The 24,531-nt window shown below is 39.5% G+C and overlaps 5 protein-coding genes across 10 annotated transcripts in view; 1 reads left to right on the top strand and 4 right to left on the bottom strand.

Moving 5' to 3' along the window:
• Window positions 1–3,512, bottom strand: part of LOC124405907 (ATP-dependent RNA helicase dbp2-like) — a 4,468-nt gene extending 956 nt beyond the window's left edge. The window contains exons 1-6 of the mRNA XM_046881177.1: window positions 3,480–3,512; window positions 3,205–3,344; window positions 1,886–2,119; window positions 1,473–1,710; window positions 997–1,277; window positions 431–924 (exon numbers count right to left, since the gene is read on the bottom strand). Of these exons, the coding sequence (XP_046737133.1) occupies window positions 431–924; window positions 997–1,277; window positions 1,473–1,710; window positions 1,886–2,119; window positions 3,205–3,344; window positions 3,480–3,512 (1,420 nt within the window). The remainder of the gene's footprint in view (window positions 1–430; window positions 925–996; window positions 1,278–1,472; window positions 1,711–1,885; window positions 2,120–3,204; window positions 3,345–3,479) is intronic.
• The window catches only part of LOC124406112 (ATP-dependent RNA helicase p62-like), a 5,694-nt gene extending 2,078 nt beyond the window's left edge, over window positions 1–3,616 (bottom strand). Inside the window, exon 1 of one of the 2 annotated variants that reach the window (XM_046881497.1) lies at window positions 3,604–3,616. The gene's annotated coding sequence lies outside the window, so the exon portion shown is untranslated. Of the gene's footprint in view, window positions 1–430; window positions 486–3,603 lie in introns of those variants that run through there. The other variant, XM_046881496.1, reaches the window with a different exon arrangement.
• The window catches only part of LOC124406111 (protein TSSC4), a 17,176-nt gene extending 4,912 nt beyond the window's left edge, over window positions 1–12,264 (bottom strand). The window contains exon 1 of the mRNA XM_046881495.1: window positions 12,253–12,264. The gene's annotated coding sequence lies outside the window, so the exon portion shown is untranslated. The remainder of the gene's footprint in view (window positions 1–12,252) is intronic.
• LOC124406101 (serine/threonine-protein kinase SMG1) lies at window positions 2,722–24,531 on the top strand. Its single transcript, XM_046881474.1, has 16 exons — window positions 2,722–2,961; window positions 3,500–3,787; window positions 3,876–4,099; window positions 4,226–4,478; window positions 4,625–4,754; window positions 5,280–6,627; window positions 6,724–6,880; window positions 6,962–7,490; window positions 7,636–7,823; window positions 7,945–11,790; window positions 11,880–12,153; window positions 18,462–18,724; window positions 19,072–19,348; window positions 19,910–21,791; window positions 21,871–22,818; window positions 22,980–24,531. The coding sequence occupies exons 2-16, from the start codon at window positions 3,537–3,539 to the stop codon at window positions 23,162–23,164; spliced, it is 10,755 nt and encodes a 3,584-aa protein (XP_046737430.1). The 5' UTR covers window positions 2,722–2,961; window positions 3,500–3,536; the 3' UTR covers window positions 23,165–24,531.
• On the bottom strand, window positions 12,254–18,123 carry LOC124406106 (histamine H2 receptor-like). Of its 5 annotated transcripts, none has more exons than XM_046881484.1 (5): window positions 18,105–18,123; window positions 16,323–16,504; window positions 15,473–15,990; window positions 15,161–15,320; window positions 12,254–12,793 (listed from the first exon to the last, which is right to left on the bottom strand). In XM_046881484.1, the coding sequence occupies exons 3-5, from the start codon at window positions 15,955–15,957 to the stop codon at window positions 12,392–12,394; spliced, it is 1,047 nt and encodes a 348-aa protein (XP_046737440.1). In that variant the 5' UTR covers window positions 15,958–15,990; window positions 16,323–16,504; window positions 18,105–18,123; the 3' UTR covers window positions 12,254–12,391. The 5 variants fall into 5 exon arrangements, with proteins under 5 accessions (XP_046737440.1, XP_046737436.1, XP_046737437.1 ...); XM_046881480.1 differs by having other exon boundaries at window positions 17,864–18,115; XM_046881481.1 differs by having other exon boundaries at window positions 17,874–18,115.

Here is a 24,531-nt window from a genome sequence, read left to right as displayed (position 1 = left end):
TGGGAAATACATTCAAAATAGATTTTTGGAATTTTCAGTTGTATTTAAAGCTTTCTAGTCCATCAATAAACATGCAAGGTCTGCGTAAAGGCAGGAAAGATTAAAGAATGAAATCACGGAAAATCTTTCCTCTTAATGTTTATCCGTATAAATACAGTATTTTATAATACCTAATGAAATCTATCAAAGTGTTTTCAATCTTGCAGGGCTCTACGACATAGCTTAGAACAATGCTTAAATAGTTCCAACGCGTCACACATTGCTACATACAATTGTCGGCCTGTCTCGCTAACTGTAACGCATCTCCGGCTAAATCCAATAAGTGTTGCCAATTCCCAGAAATATAATATAGGTTTGTGTTTTCGTAATCGAGGTGGCAAGAACGGAGAATGGAGGAAAACAAGGATATAAAACTGTAGCTCATACGTACCTAACCCACGGGCTGCTACGTCGGTGGCAACTAAAATCGGTGCTCTTCCACTACGAAATTCTTGCAAGACATGATCTCTCTCTTGTTGATTTTTATCTCCATGAATACTTAGAGCTTGCCAGCCATCTCGCCTGATATTTCGTGTGATATCGTCTACCTTTCTCTTGGTCTCCACAAATATTATAGTTTTGTTTTCTTTTTCTGTGCCAATTTCTTGGAGAAGCCTGAACAACTTCATGTCTTTTTCAAACTCCTGACAAACGTCCACTATTTGAATGATGTTGTGGTTTGCTGACAACGTCAAAGATCCGATATTGAGATGCGTATAGTTGGACAAGAAATCTTCTGCTAGTGCACGTACTTCTTTTGGCCATGTTGCTGACCACATCAAAACTTGACGATCAGGCCTAATTTGTTCAATGATTCTGCGAATTTGCGGCTCGAAACCCATATCGAGCATTCTATCTGCTTCATCCAAAACGAGATATGTGCATCTAGATAAATACACAAATAAAGGTGTATATATTAGTGGTGCAAAATAATAGGTTGGCAAATCAGTTACCCACCTACGCAGATTGGTTGTCCCTTTTTCTAGAAAATCAATAAGTCTTCCTGGTGTTGCTATACAAATCTCTACACCTCTTTCAAGGTCATGAGCCTGTGGGCCCTTTGGTGCCCCACCAAAGACACATGTGTTCCTTACGGAGGCTGTTTCTCCAAAGCAATTTGCAACTTCTTGAATCTGTTGAGCCAGTTCTCTGGTAGGGGCAAGTATCAGAGCAATAGGACCATCACCACTGTTCAGCCGAGGTTGATTTATGATGTGTACTATAGCTGGCAGTATGTACTGAAAATTTAGACTCCTCAACATTCTGCATGATTGGAAATACAAACTGGATTTGTATTCATATGTAACATGTATGCGTACATAAAATGTACTTATGTGCTTTTAGGTATAGTATCTATGTCCAAGCATACCAATGTACATATATGATTAAGTTGAACTTTGCTTTTTGGTAGATATATCGTTGGAATAGCTCACGCCGAGTGTTTTCCCAGATCCAGTTTGTGCTATAGCGACTAGATCTTTTCCACCAAGCGCAATTGGCCACCCCTGTGCTTGAATAGCGGTAGGTTGTGCGTAACCCTGCCTGCGGATCCCTTCCATAACGTACGAAGGAAAGTTCCCTTCTTCAAAATATTGTATCGGATTTGGAACTTTATCTCCTTTGACGGTAATTTCTGCAGCTTCTCTGAATCGATCCACTTCTTCTCTTGATCTAAACAATATGTTTTACTCATTCATCACAAGTTCGAGTTATTTGTAGTATGTACTGAAAACTGTTTATCTCCCTGCTGACATGACTTTGCAAAATCCGTTCACATGTTATGTTCAAATCAAACTTTGAATATCCTTATTACTATTAGAAATATCACTAATAGCAGCTGTCCTACCTTGTTCTAACGGATGGATGTTCTACATAAAAGTCTTTCCGTAATGGCTCCAGAGATCTCACATCCCAGTTGAGTTTCCGCAAGGCACTGCCTGGCTGTTTTCCTTTCAGATTACCAGATCCACCACCTCCCCGACCTCCGAACCTCGACCCACTGTCACTTCCAGAACCACGGCTTCCTCCTCGGCTACCACCACCACGACGTCCTCGATTCTGATCTCGATCTCTGTTGAACCTGTGGTTGAGAGTTCAATGTGCTTGTATTTGAACTGGAATACTTCTAATTGGCTATAATTATATTATCATAGGGATTGCCATTCAGAATACTGGCATAATGATTTTCACTTATTTTTTTCCCAGGGATTAATAATTATTAATCATGAGAACAATGTGTAGTTTTAAGCTACTTGAACTCCTGCACAGAGGTAGCTGGCATGTCAATCCATGAGATGCAGGTAACATCAAAATACAAGATAATATCATGTCTTGCCTGAATATGCCATACTCACATTGTGAAGAGAAGCAATCAGCCGAATTCTCAGACGAATGATAATACTAATGTATTACAATGAATTCAGAGTAGAGATGGAGGACAGAAACGAAATGCGGCGAAGAGACCCGCCTTACGGGTACTCGATCGATAATCTTCGTTAATTTAAAAACGACCAATTCAACGAACTATAGCGCAGATTTCTGATAAAGTTAATAGCTGTGTACAATTAAGGCAACCGTGATACACGGCTCCGGTGAATAAGTAACGTGATACACGACTTTAAACGAACGTGCTAAAAGTTCACCGGATTGATGCTTGACAAGTGAAGTTGAAATTGGCTCTGTAAACTGTTGCTATAGAAACGGCGTGGGTGGGAGTAACGATTTTCATTCTTTTTCAACCTGAGCAACAGATGGCAGGACTGAACGGACCGGATATGCGTTTTACGTAAACAAAAGTAACTACGTGAAGCTACATGCTGAAAAAGTTGAAACAAGTTTAAAGAAAGACGCGAAGTCGCGTTTAGTTCTGTAGTATCGCGAGCTCGATAAAACCGTGGTCGTGACTCGAGTGTGACTTTAAGCGTGAGTATAGCCGTTATGGCGTAGTATACCAACAGCTCTTTGACCAATAATTTCTACACTCTTGGGTGTTAAATTGGCATCGGTTATCATATCGTGCGCTTGTGCTTACGCCTTTTTTGACTGATCGATTGCACAACATCTGTAATAACAAATTTTAACAAAAAGATCAGGAATATTAAAAAAATATACAATCAAGGTGCCAGAACATACGAATTTCAGCATAGCTTACGACGTACGGCTCACGAGATACGTCTCGATATATCGGGCTCTCGGTTCGTGTTCGGCCTGCAAGGCCCACGAATAAACAGGGTGCCGTTGCTACCTGCTCCTGGAACTTTGGCGTTCTTTGAACACACACGTTCAGCGTCTATCGCTGGAGTGGGCTGCCAGTGATTTGGAGATAATTAGACCAGCCGTGACTGGCATTCGGCTCCAGTCGCCACTCTCGATCACGTCCATACCCCAATATCTGATGTTCTCTAATTTTGTTCAACTACACCAAGGACTGTAAATTTTACCCAGAGGTTGTGTCGTTCAGGTCTATGGGTCATGCCGACCAACGGTAGAGTGATGTGATGAATAGCTGTGGTAACGCGAACGCTAGCACCAAGCTACGTGGAGCCAAAGTCACAACTGAGCTACGGGAAGAGCACACAGGAAATTCTGACGGTAACAACGAGGAAAAAGGAGACGGAGACGGGGACAACACTCTTCCTGGTTATAGTGCTGGCGACTCGATTAATCAACGCCAAGCTCTTTTCATCTGCCAAAGAAACTCAACTTTGGGATATTCTTCTGATCGAGCCATCACCAGGTTTAAATCCAGGTACACATATCAGAGAAGAATGACATAGCCTTTTAATAATCAGCTTCGTCTCAGGTATCAAGTAACATATGTGACTTGCGTATTTCAGAACTGGCAGTGGAGCACGAAATGAGTATCGAATGGCTCGTGGGGGAAGTACAGGAGAGCGAGGCAGAGGCGGATCGAGGGGTAGAGCGTTCAAGAAAACCGCTTCCGAGCGAGAATCAAACTCTGTGGCCGGGTACCATCCTGCGTCTAGATCCAAGTTTCAAGAACCGCTGAAAAACCAAGATAACTCACCTAATAAATATTATGACGATAAACGAGGAAATGGCAAGTGACATTTGGACCAGTCAATTGGACAAGTGATGTCCATTCTATTTTGCCATAATTATATTTATTATTACTCTGGATCAATAAGTGTAACATGACTGAAAGTTATGGTCATTATGTTTTCAGAAGATTCGAGAATATCTAAATTGCTTAGGCGCTTATGTCGCGAGGATGACTACGACAATTTCATGGGACTTTGCAAGCAACTTCGAGAGGTGATGGTGGCCCCAGAGAACCAGAGATACGTACGCCGAAGCATGGATTTGATCTGTGAAAGCCTTCTTGACACTCTACACTCAGGTCCAGGCTTAGAGGCAAAACAGCAGGCAGCAAGATGCCTGGGTCGAGTTGGATACGTTGTTGATCAAGATTTTAAACGGTGGGCACTTAGGTTCTCAGTTACTTCTGGCAATTAATTCAATGTATCTGGAACAATTACTGTCCAAAAATTATCGACAAAGCTCAAAGGTTTTCCTGAGAAAGGGGGCTGGTTAAAACTTTGACGTGAGGTAAAATTGTTTTTAGATACATGGAATGGGTGTTTAATAAGTATTCCCTAGAGAGAAATGACGATGTTAAATGTCTTCTCATCAAGTCGTTTGTTGAAACGTTCAAACTGGATGCCCAAGCACCCAAGCTGAAAGAATTTTCCGTAGTAAGTACAAGCGTAATGTTACATGATGTATAGTTTTCATAAAAAGTCTGAAACCACAGAATCAACTATAAATTTAATAAGAGTAAAATATTTCAACGGCCATTTAAAAGCATGAATAGAGGTTCCGTTAATTTATTAGAGAATCGTAAATTCAGCTAAATTTGCTTTTGGTAATAATATTCGATTTGCATATTTAAAGTAAAAGCCACTCTATATTTCTTAAATGCTGTAGCAAAAGGTCAGAAAATCCAAAAATTTTTGGCGGAAAAAGTCAGGAAGTTTTATTTTAACAAAATTGTTGCCACCCTTAATATAAATGGAAAGTTTGAAAAGTTTTACATTTGCTTTGCAATGTCAAATAATAATTATACTCTCAAATTTAAAGCCTTCTAATTTTCTTCATTATTAAATATTGGTTCTAGAACAATTTTGATTCCTGTAAGAAAAATCTGGAATTGTAATAAATTATCTACAAAAGTACATGAATTTTATTTCCGCAGTACTTACTTGATTTTATCATTTTAGCCCATGATGTCAGAGCTCCAGTCGACCCTGGAGAATGTCGATAGACCCGATTTGTTGACTGCTACTGTGGACGCCATTCTCTTACTCACTGAATCCTATCCAGAAACATTTTCCAACCACTTTCGCGACACTGTTGACATCCTTGTTGGTTGGCACATTGACTCAACACAGCAAAAACAAGTAGTTGCATACGCCAGTCGAAGCTTACAAAAACTGCGCAATTTTTGGATCAGTGATCTCGAATTCAGTTTGACACTATTGGGTCAATTTTTAGAAGATATGGAAAGCTATGATGAGGAGCTAACCTTACCAGGATCGGGTACAAGTTCCCCTGGGGGTGATGTATCGCCAAGTCCTCGAGAATGCATTCTCAGAATAACTTCGTTGATATCTGTGTTCAATACAGTAACTAAAAGCATATCCGATCACCTGAACCCGAATTTTACACCGAGTGTTCAGTGGTCTTTTTTAACAGATTCTCTATCAAAAATGCTAAGAACTGTTGTTAAGGCAGTGGAGCTCGACGACGGGAATGAAGCATGGGTTAACAACTTGGGACTTACTCGTGAAAACACTGAAAGTCTAACACGATCAATGAGAAGCATGAACCTATCACAGAAAAACATTGAAATACTTCTGAGGAACCTTGGTAGAGACGATATTAATGAAGAAAGTCTTGTTAAAATGATCAAGTCGCTAAATGTTGGTAAAAGAAACGATAGAAAAAATTCTAAGATAAGTTCGGAGAAGGAAATATTATCAATGGAGAAGGAACAGTCGTTGATAAACCTTCTAAAGTCTATGGATTTAAAAGGAAGAAAGAACCAGGATTTATCAGCCGAAAAAGAAGAGCTAATTGTTATTGCCAATGAATGTGCGTTTCTCCTCCTGGGATATCTTCAGAGTCGTGTAACAAAAAATCACGAACTTTTATACAAATTTATAGACTTGCAATTGGAAAAGGTCAACACATTTTGGGATGACACCATCGTTTCGACACTTAACATAATTGGCAAAGTGATCAAAGAAGTCTCTGCGAACCTACCGTTGGAATTGGTCCACAAACTTCTTGGTCAGACCTCTGTTCTATTGCAGCTGAGGTTCAGAAACTCTATACCAATTCAAAATGCAAGTCTTGGTGTTTATCGCAGCCTTTTAAGCCTCAAAAATATTCCTCTGCTTCAAGAAGCATATAGATACATACTAGCCGATCTTGAAACAGCTTACAAATTGATTGTGGGTAATGCTAATGATTTGGTAATGGAAAATCCTTTATTTGACGTGAAATATAAGAGAAAAGACACTGAGCTAGTTGTTATATTCCTACTTCGTGCCCTGTCTGATATTGGTGAGTCATATAACAATAACAGTATATTCATAGCCAACTGGGCTTCAGATATCTGAATCACATTGGCGCAACAACTCACTAATGAAAATTTTTCAGCAAATGCGAGTAATTCTATAATCGGTATGTGGGCCTTGAAACCGAGCATTTTGGAACTCTTGGCAATCCGTCTACGGCCATATGACGAAGCATTGGCTACGGGAAGTCCACTACTCCAATACACAGTGCTTTATTTACTCTACGCGCACTGCTCAAGGTAAGTTAAGAGAAAACAGCAAGTTCCTATCTGTTGTCAATCTCCATTTACTTTTTGACATCATAAGTGTATTATTTTCAGATACAACCACTTTGTTTCAAGTTCTGTATTGATATCTGGTACGAACACAAACCGTCCAAAAGACATATTTCCTGGAACATTAGATGTGCCAACTACATCGCCAACAAGTGGTCATCTTTCTATTATTCTTCATCTAATTGCAAAGACTTTCAAGAGCACAACATCAGATAAAGTGTTGCTCCTTCTGGCTAATTGGACGCAGGAGATTTTTATACAGGCTGAAAATTATATTGGAATTTTAAACAAGACTGAGGAGTGTTACAATATTTTAACAAGTCTCATATGCTGCGGGTACACAACGAATCATGACATTAGTCTGGCCGTAGGCAAAAATTTTGAGGTCCTGACAAGTGTGAAAAATGTATTTTGGCCAGAACAAATTTACCTTGATATCATAGACTTGGCTATTTTACATCTCACATCGCACAATTCCAACGTTCATCGAAAATATGCTCAACTATTGATGAACCTTCCACTTGATATAGTTATTCCAAAATTAAATCGAGCCTGCTTGGTGTCAGAGACAAAGGTGCGTCAAAAACAAAATGTACATACCTTTATTTTTTTTTCAGAACGAAAATCTTTAGCACATCATGTCACCATCAAATGTACATTATGCTTATAGAAATTCTTTTTTTTCACATGGTAATACAGAATTTTCTATAAAATTCCAGAAATCTCAGAACATCAATAGGTATACTATGGAGTCTTTGGTATTATCACAGCGGTTACACATGCGAGGTAACAGTAACGGCGAGATGCAGGCACAACATTTCCGTACTTTCATGGCTTATCTACTACAAGAATATCACCTTGATGCCACAGCACTTTCCGAAGTATTCACATTGTGTTGGCCATCCGTGTAAGGTTCTCCATTTTAAGACTAAGCAATAGCACAACCCAATGTTTGAATATTTTTCCGTAAGATGACGCTCATTAGTATTCGAAATGTTGCATTTTCTACTTTTTTTTTACACCCACAGGCACGAGAACGAAGCAGTTGAAAAAATTTACGAAATGGCATTAGCCAATCGAAGTTTCTTACTATTTTGGGGTGGTTTCGAAGCTGCCCAGCATTGTGTTGGCAATAAGCTTCGCACTCCGCTTGGAAAACCTCAGGAAACATTTACCACCATTGAGGGGGCTTTGAAGACACTAGCCCGTGAAATATCTTGCCATACAGAAGTAACAAGAAAAGACGAGCGTGGGCTCGAGTACTCCCTGCACGAACATAATCGTGTCAGGTTACTGATAGAGTTTCTTGAACACTTGGAACGAGTAATCCATAACGCGAGTGAAGGTTGTGCACTGGCATTGCTACCACTTTCTAAACCAGTGCGAACTTTCTTCCACACAAACAAATCAACATGTCGAGAGTGGTTATATCGCATAAGGTTGGCCTTATGTGTTGTGTCTCTTCATGCTGGCATGGCTGCAAACGTGCTAAGAAATGGACAAAGGCTCATGGAGGATCTTTCAAACTCTGAAAATGCTCAGGGGACTGAGTTTGAGAGAGCAGTTCTGTGCACAACCAAGGCTATGGTGAAGCTTGGTGAAGCTGAAGCACTTCAGGGATTGTACGTCTACACTAAGGATAAGGAAAAGAAATTCACTTGGTTGAAGGCTGCAACCGATCAAGCTGCGGGTCGATACGAGGCTGCAATCGATGGCTATAAAAATATATTGATGGAGCAGAGCTGCTGGTGGTCCAGCCAATCTGACAATGAAACTACCAATGCCGCCCCAAAGGTTGATAGGGATGTCCAAGTAGCTGCATTTTGTTTCGAACAGCTAACAAAGTGCTATCGAGCTGTGAGTGATTGGAGTGAATTGGAGACTTGGAAGGCTCAGGAGAGCGAGGTTCTCATGAATCCAGTTAATGCTATCCTTGATAAACAGATATTTGAAAATGTCGTACCACAACAAGCAAGGAGCCTGCATAAATTCGAAGAGAACGAAAATATCTTGATTGAAGAGCTCTCAGATTGGACGCTTCTGGATAAAGAGGCTAAAACAAATTGGAGCTGTACCAAGACAATCATCGAATGTACCAATACGCTAACCAATATTGCGATAAGGATTCAGAATGATTTATTTGAGGATCATCATAATGAAGATATAGAAAATTGTCGTAAAGTTGCAGAAAAAACTGTGAGCGAAAGCCTCCGTAGTCTGCCTGCCGAATATCTAAGCGACGCCCTATTGGTGCAGTATTCCGCAGCTGGTCTTACTGATCTTATTTCAGGGAAGAATGTCAACGCCTTTGAATTATACCGGGCTGATAAAATAAATTACCTTGATTCAAATATTCTTACACAAGTTTTGTGGTGGTCAGACTACTTTGCCAGAGCAGACCGCACTTGTTGCACGGAATTGGCTAGTCTGCGTCTAAACGTGGTCAGGAATGCAAGAAAAGAGTGTAATTTTAACCTGGCTAAACGTGAAATCGTGAAATATTTCAAGGGGGATTACGAATTTCTTGATGTGAATGGAAAGATCAATGTTAATTTCGATGATCTAACTACGAATATATTAAATGGTCCGATACACGTGAAGTGGTCAAAAAATAATGTCAGGGCATTCAAAGAAGTGGCTAAATTATTATTCTCAATGGAAAGTGGCGAAAATGCTATAAGAATATGCAGTGGAACTGCCTTAGGTATATCACAAGCAATAGTCAACGGTGAGCAGTGTGTTGGACTCCGGGAAATGGGGACGAAACTTTTGTTGACTCTGGGTAAGTGGATACAGCAGGACGATACAAAGATTAATAATAACACACAGCTCGAGGAGTTACTCAGATTCGAGGCAGTCCATAATGACGGTTTGATGGATAATTTGTTTGGTGAAACTAAAGATGTAATACCCATCTCTGACATGATCGTAGGCAAGCTAGCCCAGCTTGGTGTAAACCAGTGCCCAGACCTACCTAAAGCTTGGTGCAAGTTTGCCGCATGGTGTTACAAATGGGGACGCAAGATTGTAGATAACTCCAATTCTGGCCAGCTGGTGGATACAGATCGAGCCAACATACGCTCACTCCTACCCCTAGGAACAACAGATGTTGACGTGAATATGATATTTTCAATACTTAGTCAAAACAAAACAATCCCAGAGGATGAAGGTGACATAGATACAAGCGATGTGAACACGTCAGAGATGATTGAGAATCAGTTGCGCAACGTTGCGATATTGAGCAATGCCAGTGTTGATCGTCTTGGAAAGTTAGTCGAGATATGGCGGCAGGCGCAGCGAAGGGTTTACTCTTACTACGAACTTTCAGCTAACGCGTATTTCAAATACTTGGAATTGGCAAGCTGCGAGCCCAATGGGTGTGCCCTCATCACTGCCACACTAAGAATTCTTCGCCTTATTGTCAAGCATGCCCTTGAACTCCAAGGTGTCCTAGAGTCAGGATTATCCAGCACACCTACCTGCCCATGGAAAGAAATTATTCCCCAATTGTTCTCACGACTCAGCCATCCGGAAGCATATGTTCGAACTCGAGTTGCCGAGTTACTGTGCCGAGTTGCTGAACATTCCCCACATCTTATAACATTTCCTGCAGTGGTAGGTGCAGTATCCGGGGACAGGTACGAAACAACAATAGCACCAACGGACCCGCTCACAACGGAAATGGAATCAACAACGACTGCGACAAACACTGCAACTTCGTCACTAATAGAATTAGACTTCATTGAAGATGAGCGCTACGGTAGCAACGATGAGGGTCAAAACATTTTGAACTCGTGCTTTATGCCAATGGTTGATTGTCTGTCGAAAAAGATTCCAGACACTGTTAATCAGGTGCAAGTACTGGTCAAGGAACTGAGAAGGATAACGCTCCTTTGGGATGAGTTGTGGCTTGCAACACTGGTTCAGCACCATGCGGAGATAACAAGAAGGTTTGCCCAGCTGGAAATTGAGATTCGTAAAGTAAAAGAAAATGTATCATTACCAACTGATGAGAAAGAACAGCTAATAGCTGAAAAACACCGCATCATTCTCAAACCAATTATATTCGTATTGGAAAATTTATTGGCGATTACATCTGTACCACCTGAAACCCCACACGAAAGATATTTTCAGGATAAGTTTGGTGAGCACATCGATGAAGTCATGAGGAAGCTTATGAATCCAAAGAATCCTGGTAAACCACAAGATGCAGGTCTATCATTAAAACAACTGCAAGCTAAGTTTACACAAAAGGCCCACAAACGAGGTGCTTATTCCTTGAAGATGACAGATATAAGCCCAGTTTTGGCAAATCTCAAAGATACGGGTATCCCAATGCCTGGTGTGTTGTCAGTTGATAACAAAGTAGTAACCATCAAGTCAGTAGATATCAATGTGCAAATACTACCAACGAAAACGAAACCAAAAAAGCTGATATTCCACGGGTCAGATGGCCACGTTTACACATACCTTTTTAAGGGTCTGGAAGATCTACATCTTGACGAACGCATCATGCAATTTTTGGGTATTGCAAACACGATGATGTCAAAGAATAATGACACGAGACGAATATATAGGGCTCGCCATTATTCTGTTATACCCTTAGGACCTAGGTCGGGGCTCATACAGTGGGTTGATGGTGTGACACCACTTTTTGCCCTTTATAAACGATGGCAACAACGAGATAGTGTGATATCTGGTAAAGGAGCTGCCGGTGCTGTGATGAGACCTTCAGAGTTGTTTTATAACAAGTTAGCTCCACTTCTAAAAGAAAGAGGTGTTGCTCTGGAAAACAGGAAAGAGTGGCCACTGCCAGTATTAAAACAAGTTCTAGCAGAGCTGATGGCGGAAACTCCGAAAGATTTGTTGGCTAAGTAAGCAGTTATTATCATGGTGTTATAACAATACAAGAAACGTCTATGCCATAATTTTTTTTTTTTTTTAATAATTATTTTTACCCTAGGGAAATATGGTGCAACAGCATAAACCCTGGCAGCTGGTGGCAGGCGACGAAAAATTACTCATATTCTGTTGCCGTGATGTCAATAATCGGTTACATAATTGGGCTGGGTGATAGGCACTTGGACAATGTGTTGGTAGATCTAAATACGGGTGAGGTTGTTCACATTGATTACAACGTTTGCTTCGAGAAAGGAAAAACTCTTCGAGTACCAGAAAAGGTTCCGTTCAGGATGACTCCTAACATCAAAACTGCGCTTGGAGTGACAGGGGTTGAGGTGAGTGACTGAGAGATGTGTTACTATTGCATGATACATATTTTTTAGCTGTTATATTTTAACACTGATAATCATCAATGTACCTTATGTCATTTTGACCTTCATGTCCCACTTCAGGGCGTAGATAGGATTACCCTGAGCTACCAAACTCTGTGTTTAATTATGGTGATTGGTGATAAATTTCGGTAAATATCTAGCGAAATAGTTCTCCCTGAAAAAGTTGTTCGGTAACAGGGAATTATACAGTTGTCATTGTCGCAGTTTCTTCGATTTCGAAAGAATAATTGTCACATATTGTTTTAATTCCTTGGTTTTCCACGGTCTGAATCGTAGGATCTATGCTGCCTAATTCCTTCTTCCTAAGTTCCTTCTGTTTACTCAAGTAGTTCTTCAAGCTTGAATTAAACTCGTTGCAGTTTGGCGATTCAAAATGTAACAACCTGTTGAATGCCTTCCGAAAATTCGCATTTTTCCATGCGTAAATAATCGGATTCATCCCACTGTTTGCCATTGCTAGAGAAAATGTTGCCTTGTACAATGTTGGCGATGCTTTGTTCTGCCACTCATAAGCCCGTGTACACGCCACTATCAGGTATGGTAGCCAACATACTGAAAAACATCCCAGGACGAGCAAAACTACCTAAAATAATTATTATCATACAGATTCGTGAACAAGGATATTTATTTATCTTAGAGTAAAACGTATTAGAAAATAGATATGGGCATTTCCACGCGAAATCGGACAATATTTCAAAGAAGAATTTTTAACTTCCTTATTTTTGTTATTTCAATCTGCCTATCGAAATGATTTCTGATTTTTTTTTAATTTTTGTCTCAATTAATTATAGGCGGTTATGAATTCTTTTTTAATTCCTATTTCACCTGTTTTGTCATGAATTTTATACCAAGTATCATTATCGGCCAATCTTGTAATGATGTCTTATTTATAAAGTTAAACTTTACCAATTTAAAATTTAATTGCATTGATTTATATTTTGATTTATTTAAATTTAGATATAAATAATTAATATTAATGTAACAGGTGATCGGCTCATATTAATACTTCCACATAATGATACTTGACTTAAAATGTATAAAGCAACTATCAGTTTGCAGGATGTTGGTTGCAATGAACTAAAACCTGACCATGATTTCAAAAAACAATATTTTTTTCAAAACTCAATTAAGTTGATGATATTAAAGAGACATAATTTCTTCATATTTTTTCTATTGAATCTGTAATTCAAGACGAAGAAAACGTGTTTTGAAGTTTGTCAATATCTTTTTTAGTTTTTGAGTTGCATTCATTTAAATCATATAATTTTTTACAATTCTATAACTGATGAGAAAATTGAGACAAAAATGTTGAAGGAATCAGGAATGCTAAGCTAAAAAGGCAGATCGGAATTAAAAAAATTAAGCAAATCAAAAATTCAACTCAAAATGTTCGATTCCACGTGTACCGAGAGAAAAAATATGGTGCATGTCCGGTTGTTTAGGGCTTCAACCTTGATTGATGGTTTTAACTTACCCAAGATATGGTTGTTTTAGCAGTTTTATGGTCACTGTGACTAGTTTATGGTCACGGTATAATTTTTAACTAATTTTTATCTTGACCCTGATTGTGAGTGACGGGATGAGGACAATATTCACCATATTTTTTTCTCAGTGTGGAAAGTCCCGTATGTAGATACACATTGTGAAACATGAGATCACGATATTGACAAGTTCTGATTGAAGGAACGTAACTCGCATCACATGTTTCAAAGGGTATAGAGCCGGATATAAATGATGTAATTCGTACAAAAGTTATTCCAAAACATAGTTTTCTCACAAGTCACGTCCGTTTAAACACTAATGCCGAACTACGTGCTTTCAAATGTATACAGTCAAGAATTACTATAGGTATAACTAAAACGTGTTTCGCAAATGTGGTATAGTACAGGAAAAAGAGATGCAAGCAGAATTCCGGTACAAAACTTGTAGGGTTTCAAGGGTGAAAGATGATGCTGATATAGATTGATCTGCAAATATGTCATTTTTAAGATTTTGCAATTCACTTGTGATTTTAGATGGGAAACATGTACTTTGCATATAAGTAACTGATAGGGAGAACAAAGGCAAATTCAGAGACGAGAAAAAAGAATTTGTTTTGCGAAAATTTAAGATGGTAATTTTTTTTAGTTTTTCTTTTCTTTCACCCTCACTGAAAATTTTTGATTCAGATTATGAATTATGATCACAAACCTTCCTTCGAGAATGAGGGGAAATAAATCAGTGTGGAAGTTAAGATAAAAGAAACCAATATTGAAAAAAAATAATTAAATAAATAATAATTTCACGTCTTTGAATTCGTTTTTGATCCCGACAGCAGGTGCTAATATCCAAAATAAGTGTCCCTTATTTAAAATCAGATGTTACGAGCAAAATCTCAAAAATATATCACGCATAAGAAAATCCATAAGAAGAGGACCGTTTCTACAGAAATCATTTCTATAGATTCGGTTTCTACGGAAAAAATTATTTAAACAAGTTGATAATCCATATTCTGGAAAGTGATTCGTGGGCACCTTAAATGTTAGAATAAGTTAGGCCATCTCCCGAACCACAACATGCAATCCTCTGATAAGAACGTGGAAAGTGTTTGTATCGCCCTGAAGCTAGAACAAGTTAGACTTTATTTTTTGCAGAAATAATCTCATGTCAATAAGAACGAGTTCCGTAGAACCGATATCTGCAGAAACAATGCTCTCTCTTTCTGGGGGGATTAAATCCGACCATACTGTATATATTGACTTTTGAGCTCTCAAGTCGGATATTTCATTCGCAAATACGGATGGGATGGGATTGACGGATTCATTTCTGGTATCACAAGTCGAGCAATTTATCATTTCATAATCAAATCTTATTAGATGGAATATGCGGGTAATATATGAATCATACAGAGGGGATATGATTCGTAGAGGATGAAAATAAACAAGTTTTGTTGTTATTGTTGTTGTTTTACCTGGACGCTCTTCCAATCGCTTGCTGAGTCATTGTACAAAGTGTTGCCTCTTAATCTTCGAGCATGAGTGCTAGCCTCCCTCCAAATCCGCCAGTATATTACGAACATAGTAATCCACGTAAGGAAGAGCATTGGTGTCAGCACAGCAACCGTGTAATATCTATAAAAACAGTAAGAAAAAATCCACTAAACCGTTACAGTTAAGTCGGACGCTTTCTTGTAAGTTTCGCAAATTTTCGCGATCAAGAAACTATGGGCGTACGATTCGCGTGAAATCTTTCTACATTGTAATGAAATTATGGTTTGTCGTACCTGGGTAGAATGGTGTCCATTTCGCAAATAGCACCGGCGTTGTCAAAGCAATTCCAGTACGTTGGTATGGTTGAAATACCAATCGCTGTTATCCAACCTATAGTTATGATTGTGTAAACCACCCTCCACGTCATGTATCTTGTGTACTTCATGGGGTGGACGATTGATATGTATCTGTCTACCGCAATAGCGATCAGGTTGTATATGCTCGCGGAACATGCGAGGGTTATGAAAACAAATCTTGCGATGCAGGCGACTTTCACATGGCTTAAATGGTCTAGAACGTAAAATGCGAGGTGGTAAGGCAGCGACAGACCTACCAGAAAATCAGAAATTGCCAAGCTCAGAACAAAATAATTCGATGTAATGTTCCTTAGACGTCGGCTCAGCCTGATCGCTAGTATCGTTAGGACGTTCCCGCATATTATCATCACGAAGAGCAAACCATCTATTATTGACCAGACCATGTGGCTACTGAATAACATGCATGTAGCCGTCTTTTGCCGTCTCTGTTACACCTGCGAAAAAATTCTCGTACATTTCGTTCGTTTTAATATTTTAAATATTATTATCATTGCCCACATTGCACCAATACTGTCTTAAGGTTGATATCGTGACTACTTATTACGGTGGTTGTTGTTTTTATCACATTATTCAACGAAAGTAAATTTTAATCCGTATAAATTTGTCGCTAATTGGATATTACGTTGTTCATTGAAATCGAGCCAACGATACACGACGATTCAATTTTTAGCCCAATTCAATGATATATATTATAAATATACATATGAATAAACAAAGAATATTCATCAAACTGTTAGCACATTGATTAACTATTCAACTTATTTACATTTGCCGTCAAATGATATAAATTCACTAGGCGCATATGTAGGTCCTTCTTAGGATCACAAACTTCTTGAAGAACGCTGATCACTGAATACAATTCTTAAGTATAAATTTTCGTTTGAATATTAGCTGGATGCGAATCCTTAGGTAAATGCCTCCAAGCAACACAGTTTCTGGATAGAACACCTGAAAAGAAGAAAATAAATCATACACAAAACACTGAATGACATAATGTTACGAGAAAAACATATATTATTATAGTCATATTCAATCATCATCACCTGGAGTTATTGCCTATATTTACTAAAAGAATCGCAAATGATTACAGAAATTATATTTCTTTTATTCATTATGAGTACTTCAAAAGACTTCAGCGGTCGTAGTCTCGATAAAAAAAAAAATACGCTAGTTTTAGAATTTAACCTTTTGTTCCAGTCGAATAAGAGAATAAAACCGAATGTATGTACCTAAACTTTATGTTACCACTTGTTCATAATAGGCTGCATCTTCGAAGCCTTGGAAATTTAAAAACTCGAAAAATCAGTATCTTCAAAGTTTGCAACCGCAGCAATGACAACCTTTGACTCAAGTGAATTCACGTCGTGCTATGAATTCCCGATCAGATGTTCATGATTTCATGTACATTCCATTTTTAGTTACAATTCATTTAGTCATTCGATCGAATTTCCGTAACATTTATTCGAGATTCAGTTTGTTTTCAAGGAAGGTTTTTGCGGATCATGAAATGAAAGTTTTGTAGTACGAGTTTTACAAATATAAAAATTAGATTATTACGTATTCTGACTTGGTTTAAACCAACCATCGCGAGCATCTAGATGTCTCAGGTGAATGTAAATTGACTCAAAAAAGTTACCGTAGGATTTGCAGCTTTCTGCGTATGCGGCTAACTTTAGCCTGTTATGTATTTTCCAGGTATCCTCCGCTTAACTTGGGATTTGCTGAGGAGCATAAAGCTTCAAATCCTACAGAAATGTTTTTAAGCACTGTACAACAGTTTCAACTGTTCTTCGTAAAGTTACATACCGTTACGGATACCAAAAATATTTGAACGCGTGATGAAGACGAGAAGTATATTCTGAAATGTTGCAATCGATATTTGGTGAACGATGGGTTAACGGTTATCAGTTGATGTGTTTGCGTAAAAATGTTTTGGCACGAACCAACAACGCCCCGATAAGAACCTCCCCTTTCGAGCGCTATAATGAATATCTGCTACAGATGCTGACACTTGCATCGTTGACGCCAATGCAATCGCTATTGTATATGTCACAACATTATTTGCGGAAACGTTTTTGCGTATTGTAAAATGCGAGATTCAATATCGTTACTCTCACGTCTTTTGGCACCCCTTCCACCTTCTTCGAAACTACCGATGATCAAATGCATTATACGTTGGTGCAACCCTCAGCTCTACAATTATCTTACTTCGTTTCAGAAATATGACTAATTCTTATAAAGAATGAAATTATTCCGATCAGTTATATGCTTTATATACAATGGGAATTATACATTAGAGACACATACAATATATTACATGTGTTAGGTATTTACGCCGGGAGTGTACAGTTGAGATGTAAAACCATTGATGTACTTGTGTGCGGACTGAGAAGGTTAAAGCTGTACAATTGATGTAGTTTCTATTAACTCAATTGGTTTTGACGTTACTTTTCACTTGCGTTTGCCTTAATGTTCAAAATACTGTCATGAAAAAGCACCTTCTCCCTGTGAGCGACTGCAGCAAACTAGTCGCGGTATAGTCCGTTACCTGGAACACCACCCTGCGATATAATACAACGAGCGATTTAACGTTTCATCCCTACCACCACCTGCCCGATTCTCACCTGAATACCGGATTACGAATCCGATCAATCTGTATAGTGTACTACACAACTCTACGACGGTTTGTCAATGGTAAATGGGCTTGCGATCACGAAAACTGCTAAAACAAAACCATTACGGAATTTGGTACTTGTCAATGCATTTTCCGACGCTCGGCGTCTGGGAGTCTGCAATTACGTTATTTTTTTCTCTCAACGTTGTTTTTCTGATTCTGATCAAATTATTTTAATTAAGTGCGGATGGTCCTGTGAGAGTAATCATGTTCCGCTATTCTCTTGTACAGGGTATATTCAGGCTCGCGTGCGAGCACACGCTTCGTGTAATGCGACGTGGCCGTGAGACCCTACTTACGCTCCTTGAAGCGTTCGTATACGATCCTCTGGTGGATTGGAGAGCCGGTGCAGAGACAAGCATCGCCAGTTATGGTGCGTGTCAAGCACGAGCTAGGTGCACGGGCATAGGGAGAAAGCAATTGGAAAAAGAGATGACTAGAGCGATGTTTACCGTAAGAGCTGCCGAGATGCGTGCAGAATGGACTGCTAACAGGTCAGTCCACAAAATAGGTCCTAATCTTTTTATACAACTACTCTTAATAGTTGACCCTCCAGTAGGAATTACATTCTTCTAACAATGACACACATATTTTTTCGGTTGTAAACGGAGTTCATCCATTACGATAACGATCTGCAAGATCATACGTGATGACGCGAGTAAATAGTCAGCATTTTGCTTGGTCTCAAGATTCATGTTGTAATAAAGTTTATGCCCGAATTCGCTCAACGTTGTTCATAAAATTATGTATGAATACGATAATAAAGGATAATTACTTATATGAATATCATTCGTGTGGTCGTAATAATTAATTTTGGAATTTGATACTGTTATGGATACAGGGATGAGCTTGTAGCGGTGTTTCCATTGCTGCGACGACATCTTACTCACTGGATCGAGACAACCGCAGCATCGCGAGAATGCCAAGACCTACTACAGGACAGACACCAAGAATTAGCGTTGGTGAAGGAGGCTCAGGCCATGGGACGTACCCACGCTCTCTATTCGGTTGTCAAGAGATACGCCGCGTTCAAGCGAGCAAGGGATGCCCGCGACCGGGCGAAGTCTGGTTTGGTCGAGAAAATCGAGGAGTGTGGAAAGCACATTAACATGCACAATGTGCGTTCAAAAGCTTGTTATTATTCTGTTTTTTCAAATTTTTTTGTATGATATTACATTCAAATACATCCTGTATGTATTTTATATTCTAAACATTTAAGGGGAGACTTCGGTAAAACTGTGCAAATCGTTAACAAAAGTCGTATACAAAAATCCTTCTACCAATTTTTAGATTATGGTAGTATAGGCTGTGAAACAAAGTTTCAACCTCCTGCGATGAAAGTGTATGTGCGAGGAATTTTTCACAACGCTGGCTAGTATCTTCTTCGAAAGGTTTCTTGTGCATACATGTCCATCGCAGGAGGTTGAAACTTTTTTTATTCGTGTAAGAATTAAAGAACCGATTCTCGTTTCAAATTTCACCGAACTCTTCCCTTAATTAAGTATGAAAAAATTCAGTCAATAGAGAAGGTATTAATATTTAGTTCTAAACAATGATGAGAAGATATAATTTTCTTAGTTTCAAAAAGCGATTAAATTTTGTTGAGAAGATACTTGGAGTTTTACTGAATGCAAGAGTTCAATATCTTGTATAACATGTGTTTGTACACTTGTTAATAGATCGCTTTGAGTGCAGTTCGGGGTCCTCAACTTGGACAGTGGCTAGCGGAGGTTGGAGTCCCGACAACCCCTGAAGACCATCTCGTCTTCGATCTTGTCAAGGAATTTCTACAGAACGCTGGACAAAGTCAGATGATTATTCACTGCGAACAATCCGAAAATGAACTGGCTCAGTTGGCTACCCAACAATCACTACTGATACGAAACTGTCTTGACCTTCTCAGCCAATATTCAGCTATATGCAGCTTATACCCCATAAGCATAATGTCGCGTCACAGGTCTGTCGCCTATCACGCGTGGTCTAACACATTGTTATCGACCCGTTCTGTCGAGGTCTGCCATGAGGTACTGTCGCAGTTTGAAACAAACTTTGCCCAAATGACAGCAAACAATCCCCAAGTACAGCACATTGTAACGTTTTCGTATCAGTTACAATCAGTTCTCAGTAATGCAAACGAGAGGTTCAAAAAAGCATGTGAACGAATGGTGGCTGAAGAATTACCTGGAGTATTGGGTATCGTAGAGAAGGGCTATACTGATTCGAAACTACAGGTCGGTGCGTTTCTGAGACGGGAAAAGGGGGCAGATAAGGCTCTAGAGTGCGTAAATATAACAGCTCTGTGCGCATTGAACAAAAGATATCTTATGATGGAGGGTGCAGCTAAATGCGCTGGCGACTGCCTGGTGGATCTTACATCAAGAGAGGGTGATTGGTTTCTGGATGAGATGTGTTTGATGTCCTCGCTTGTTGCCGAACTGGTAACATTCATCCCTGATTCCCACAAATCTAATAACGATCCAAAAATCCCGCTCATACTCAAATGTCTGCAGAGCGCTGATTCCATATACCGAGGTTTGCAGGAGTTGAACTACAATTTTCATACCATCATTTTACCTGAAGCAATGAAGACAGTTATTACAGAGGAACCAACTGTTATGGTGATGGTCAGTGAAATAGAGGATGTTGTATCTAGCAGTCTTCCGACTGCAGAAATACTCGCCCAGCTCGAGATGCATCTCAGGTTTACTGTTATGGAAATGGAGAGTCCACATGCTGGTATCCGTGACTTGGTCGCCAGTATACGACAGAGATTTGATAACCTACTTTCACGGCCAGCAGAGCTCCGTGACCCAAATCAAGAAGAGAGCTTGACTCCTGGTCAGATGCTACTGATGGGCTTCAATGGTTTGTTTGAGAAATTGCAGATGGAGGGAAATGCTTTGGTCGCTACCCTCAGTACACTGAATATTCCCACTAGCTGGAAAAAGATTGATCAAATAAGAGAAGCTAAGGAAATGGCTTCACCAATATTCAATGATGCAGCACGCCAAGTTATCGAGGATATCTTTTTAATAAAACGACTTCAGACCATACGCGAGTTTTTTGTGATGTGCCGTGAGACTGGAGCCGCATTCAAGGGTGGTCCTGCTAATGTATTCGATGACGACAGATTGAATAAACCTGTTAGAAGATTTACAGCCGATTACGTTTCGAGGCAGTTACTCGGCGTTACAACGCAAACCTTGGCGATTGCTTTGTGTTATTTGCTACAGCGCATGGGACTCAACGTAACGACTGAAATAGAACAAAGAGACATTGGCGCTGAGAGCAAGGTATCACTTGAAGAACTCTGTCGTAAAATTGTCGACCTGTCATTGAAGAGAGGCCTCTTTACGGGTTCAGTCTTAGCACAGGCCAGTGCTTCTAGTAGCTCCCTTGAAAGTTGTTGGAGGAAAAAGCAGAGCGTGAGGTTGGCAAGACAGGCAGTGGATGTCGCACGAGCATCAGTTCAAAGAATCCAATTGCATTTGACTGCCCATCATTGGCTCCATGAGGATAGTATCTTACTCGGTTCAACAATAAATCCCATGGGACCTCTGAGTGAGTATTGATTTCTTATTCCAATCACAGTCATTAGTTTACGTGACCAGAGCTCACAGAAATTATTTTATTCTTTCAGATCGTCCAACGTTCATGTTAGATATGCGAAAAACTGCTGCAGCATTGTCGAATCTACAATCCCGGGTATGTGAAGCAAGAGAACAACAACAGAACTTGGTGTCAAGTGCAGGACAGCGCCTTAAATGGGCAGCAGGTGCAAATCCGGCATTGGGAGAAGTAATGGCTGCATTCGATAATGCAGTGGCAACGTCATGGGATAAACTTACCCGCCAGCATAACTTAGCTGCAGTGGTTGTGAACACCTCTAATTCTATACTTCACTATGAAGCTCTCAGAACAAGGACGTCAGAGAGTGTCTCCAATGATTCGAATTTTATGGCACTGATCAAGAATTGGGAAAAGAGCTGCGTGTTAACAGCTAATTTAACGACAGGTGTTACACCAATGGAAGAGAGTTTAATAGAATTGTTGCACTTGGATGGCAACGTCGATGCTACCTGGCTCAGGCAGGCAGAGAAGCTAATTTCTGAAGTGATTGTGGAAACTCAAAAAAAATTGCAGGAAAAACAAGAATTACTCTATGGAGCACATGATTCACTCAGGGAACAGGTATTACGTCTACAAAGTGTAATTGGTGAACACCACAGGCTAATGATGGATGTGAGAGGCTTGTTAAAGACAATGGCGAAACAAGAAAATATTGCCGGGCTACGTGACTATCTTATGAGTTATCGTTCATTTACTGAAAGAATTTCATCGGCAGTTAAAGATCTTGAATCTGATGGACTAGACCCGCTGAATGCTGTTTCCATACGAGATGAATTAGAGAAATTGGAAGCGGAAACACCATCTCTTTATGACGAACTTCTCAACTTTGCAAACTCAACCAAACTGACAGATAAGGAAGTATCGTTCAACAAGAAGGCAAAACTGGTGAGACAGGACAGTGTATGTTTCAGTCCTAGAAAAGGAGTTCCATTGGCCAGAGATCCTACAACTGGCAAAGGTTTGTTTTAACTATCATGGCTCCATTGTCACAAACTACTTATAACGTTTCTACATTTTCAACTTCACGTACTATATTGGAATACGTATTTTATCAAATTTGTTGCTGTTTCATTTGATGTGGCTGTTCGAAATTGTACTGAAGTTTTTACACTTTCGCAGCTGTGCAAGAGAGAAACGCGTATGCTCTGAACGTGTGGCGCAGAGTTCGCATGAAACTTGAGGGGCGTGATGCAAACCCGTCACGACGGTACACACCGGCCGAGCAGGTAGAGTATGTGATTCGGGAGGCCCAAAGCTCGGAGAACCTGGCTCTACTCTACGAGGGCTGGACACCGTGGGTCTGAGGTGCATAGGAGCCGGCGCGTATGCGCCGCTGGTTCTACTCTCGACTCGCGCGGTACATCAAGATGTACCCCCACACCCAAAATCAAACGGTCACCTCCTGATCTGGTGGCCATGGCTAACTGGCAACTTCTCTTACAATCATGGGAGTACCATCGTCCATCGTGAAATACGGTACCAGATTGAACCGTGCTTTCGAAATCGAAATATCTCGCAAGCTAATTAAACACATCCTTGAGTACGGATTCTATAGTTATCTCAAAATAACATGCACATTACCGCGATTCACAAGATACCAATTGACTTGATTTAGCCATTCTGTGTTTAAAATGTATTTTTTTCTTTCCTAAATCAAAGACAGAGTGCTGGTTGAGAAATCATCAATCAGGATCATTTACATGTCGGTTGCAACATATCATTCCGAAACTGTTCAGACTTGAGAGCTGCGTGCTTATTATTGGCATAAATTTTAGTGATATCAACAATATATATAATATGACGTAGGACTTTATTTTATTTTATGATGTAATATGATACCTGTATATGAAGTAAAAGTAATACTATTTTGACCATCTATACTGCCAATTTCGATTCATCAGCCTTGCTAAAAAATAAGCTGGTAATTAAAGATGTATAACTTTATAAACATTTCGTGTATAGCAGTCACAGCCAATTAACTTTCTAAACCGGTGTAATCAATCACACGGCATTGTATTGTGTGCATGTCAGAGAAGAAGCATAGTTTTTGAGACAGCAGTAGAATCCGTAAGGTGTTTACATTAGAAAAGTAGTTATGGGGCGTATGGATAGGAACCACTCGAACAGAATGCTGAAATGATCCCACGACAGCCAGCATTGGATATTATGGGTCTATCTTATATTCGTCGCGGACATCGCGTATTTTATTATCAAAGTACAAATTCGGTGTATTTTGTACTTTGTTTTTGATATGCGAGTACCTTGTTTGTTGGGTTTGCACAGTAGAGTACTGCTGTACTATATTTGACATTTTCCTGAGACCGAGTGATGGATCGTGTAGTTCATACATGAAAGTCACATATAACAAACATTAATGCGATCTACTCTCCGTTGAATATGAAAATATTGAAATGATTAAAAACTGAAAAACAGTTATCATAGCAAAATTGCATTCTTAGCAATTGAATTGGCAAACAAGGTTCGCATATCGACTCTCGGAGACCAGAGTCTGTCTCGCAAATGTAAAGGCGTCCGACATCTGTGTACCTGCAGGTACTCCAAGAAATGATACAATAACTTGGAAAAATCTTGTGTGTAATTTCTACTCATCAAGTCTTTACACCTGTACTGGAATCATATTAAAATTATAATCTATTTCTCAACATTTAAA

Source organism: Diprion similis, chromosome 4 (genome assembly GCF_021155765.1).
Source record: "Diprion similis isolate iyDipSimi1 chromosome 4, iyDipSimi1.1, whole genome shotgun sequence".
In the NCBI taxonomy this organism is placed as follows: domain Eukaryota; kingdom Metazoa; phylum Arthropoda; class Insecta; order Hymenoptera; family Diprionidae; genus Diprion; species Diprion similis.
The sequence above is the reverse complement of the archived record's forward strand: the minus strand, read 5'-3'. Positions and strand labels throughout refer to the sequence as shown.

What these genes read in the sequence shown, in the direction of transcription:
- LOC124406101 (XM_046881474.1), top strand. Translation starts at nt 3,537, where the DNA reads ATGAATAGCTGTGGTAACGCGAACGCTAGCACCAAGCTACGTGGAGCC. An exon ending in ACATTGTGTTGGCCATCCGT is followed by an intron (nt 7,824 to 7,944) that starts GTAAGGTTCTCC and finishes TTACACCCACAG; the next exon opens with GCACGAGAACGAAGCAGTTG. An exon ending in AGCACATTAACATGCACAAT is followed by an intron (nt 19,349 to 19,909) that starts GTGCGTTCAAAA and finishes ACTTGTTAATAG; the next exon opens with ATCGCTTTGAGTGCAGTTCG.
- LOC124406106 (XM_046881484.1), bottom strand. Translation starts at nt 15,957, where the DNA reads ATGTTATTCAGTAGCCACATGGTCTGGTCAATAATAGATGGTTTGCTC. An exon ending in ATGGACACCATTCTACCCAG is followed by an intron (nt 15,321 to 15,472) that starts GTACGACAAACC and finishes CTGTTTTTATAG; the next exon opens with ATATTACACGGTTGCTGTGC. An exon ending in GCGATTGGAAGAGCGTCCAG is followed by an intron (nt 12,794 to 15,160) that starts GTAAAACAACAA and finishes TAATTATTTTAG; the next exon opens with GTAGTTTTGCTCGTCCTGGG.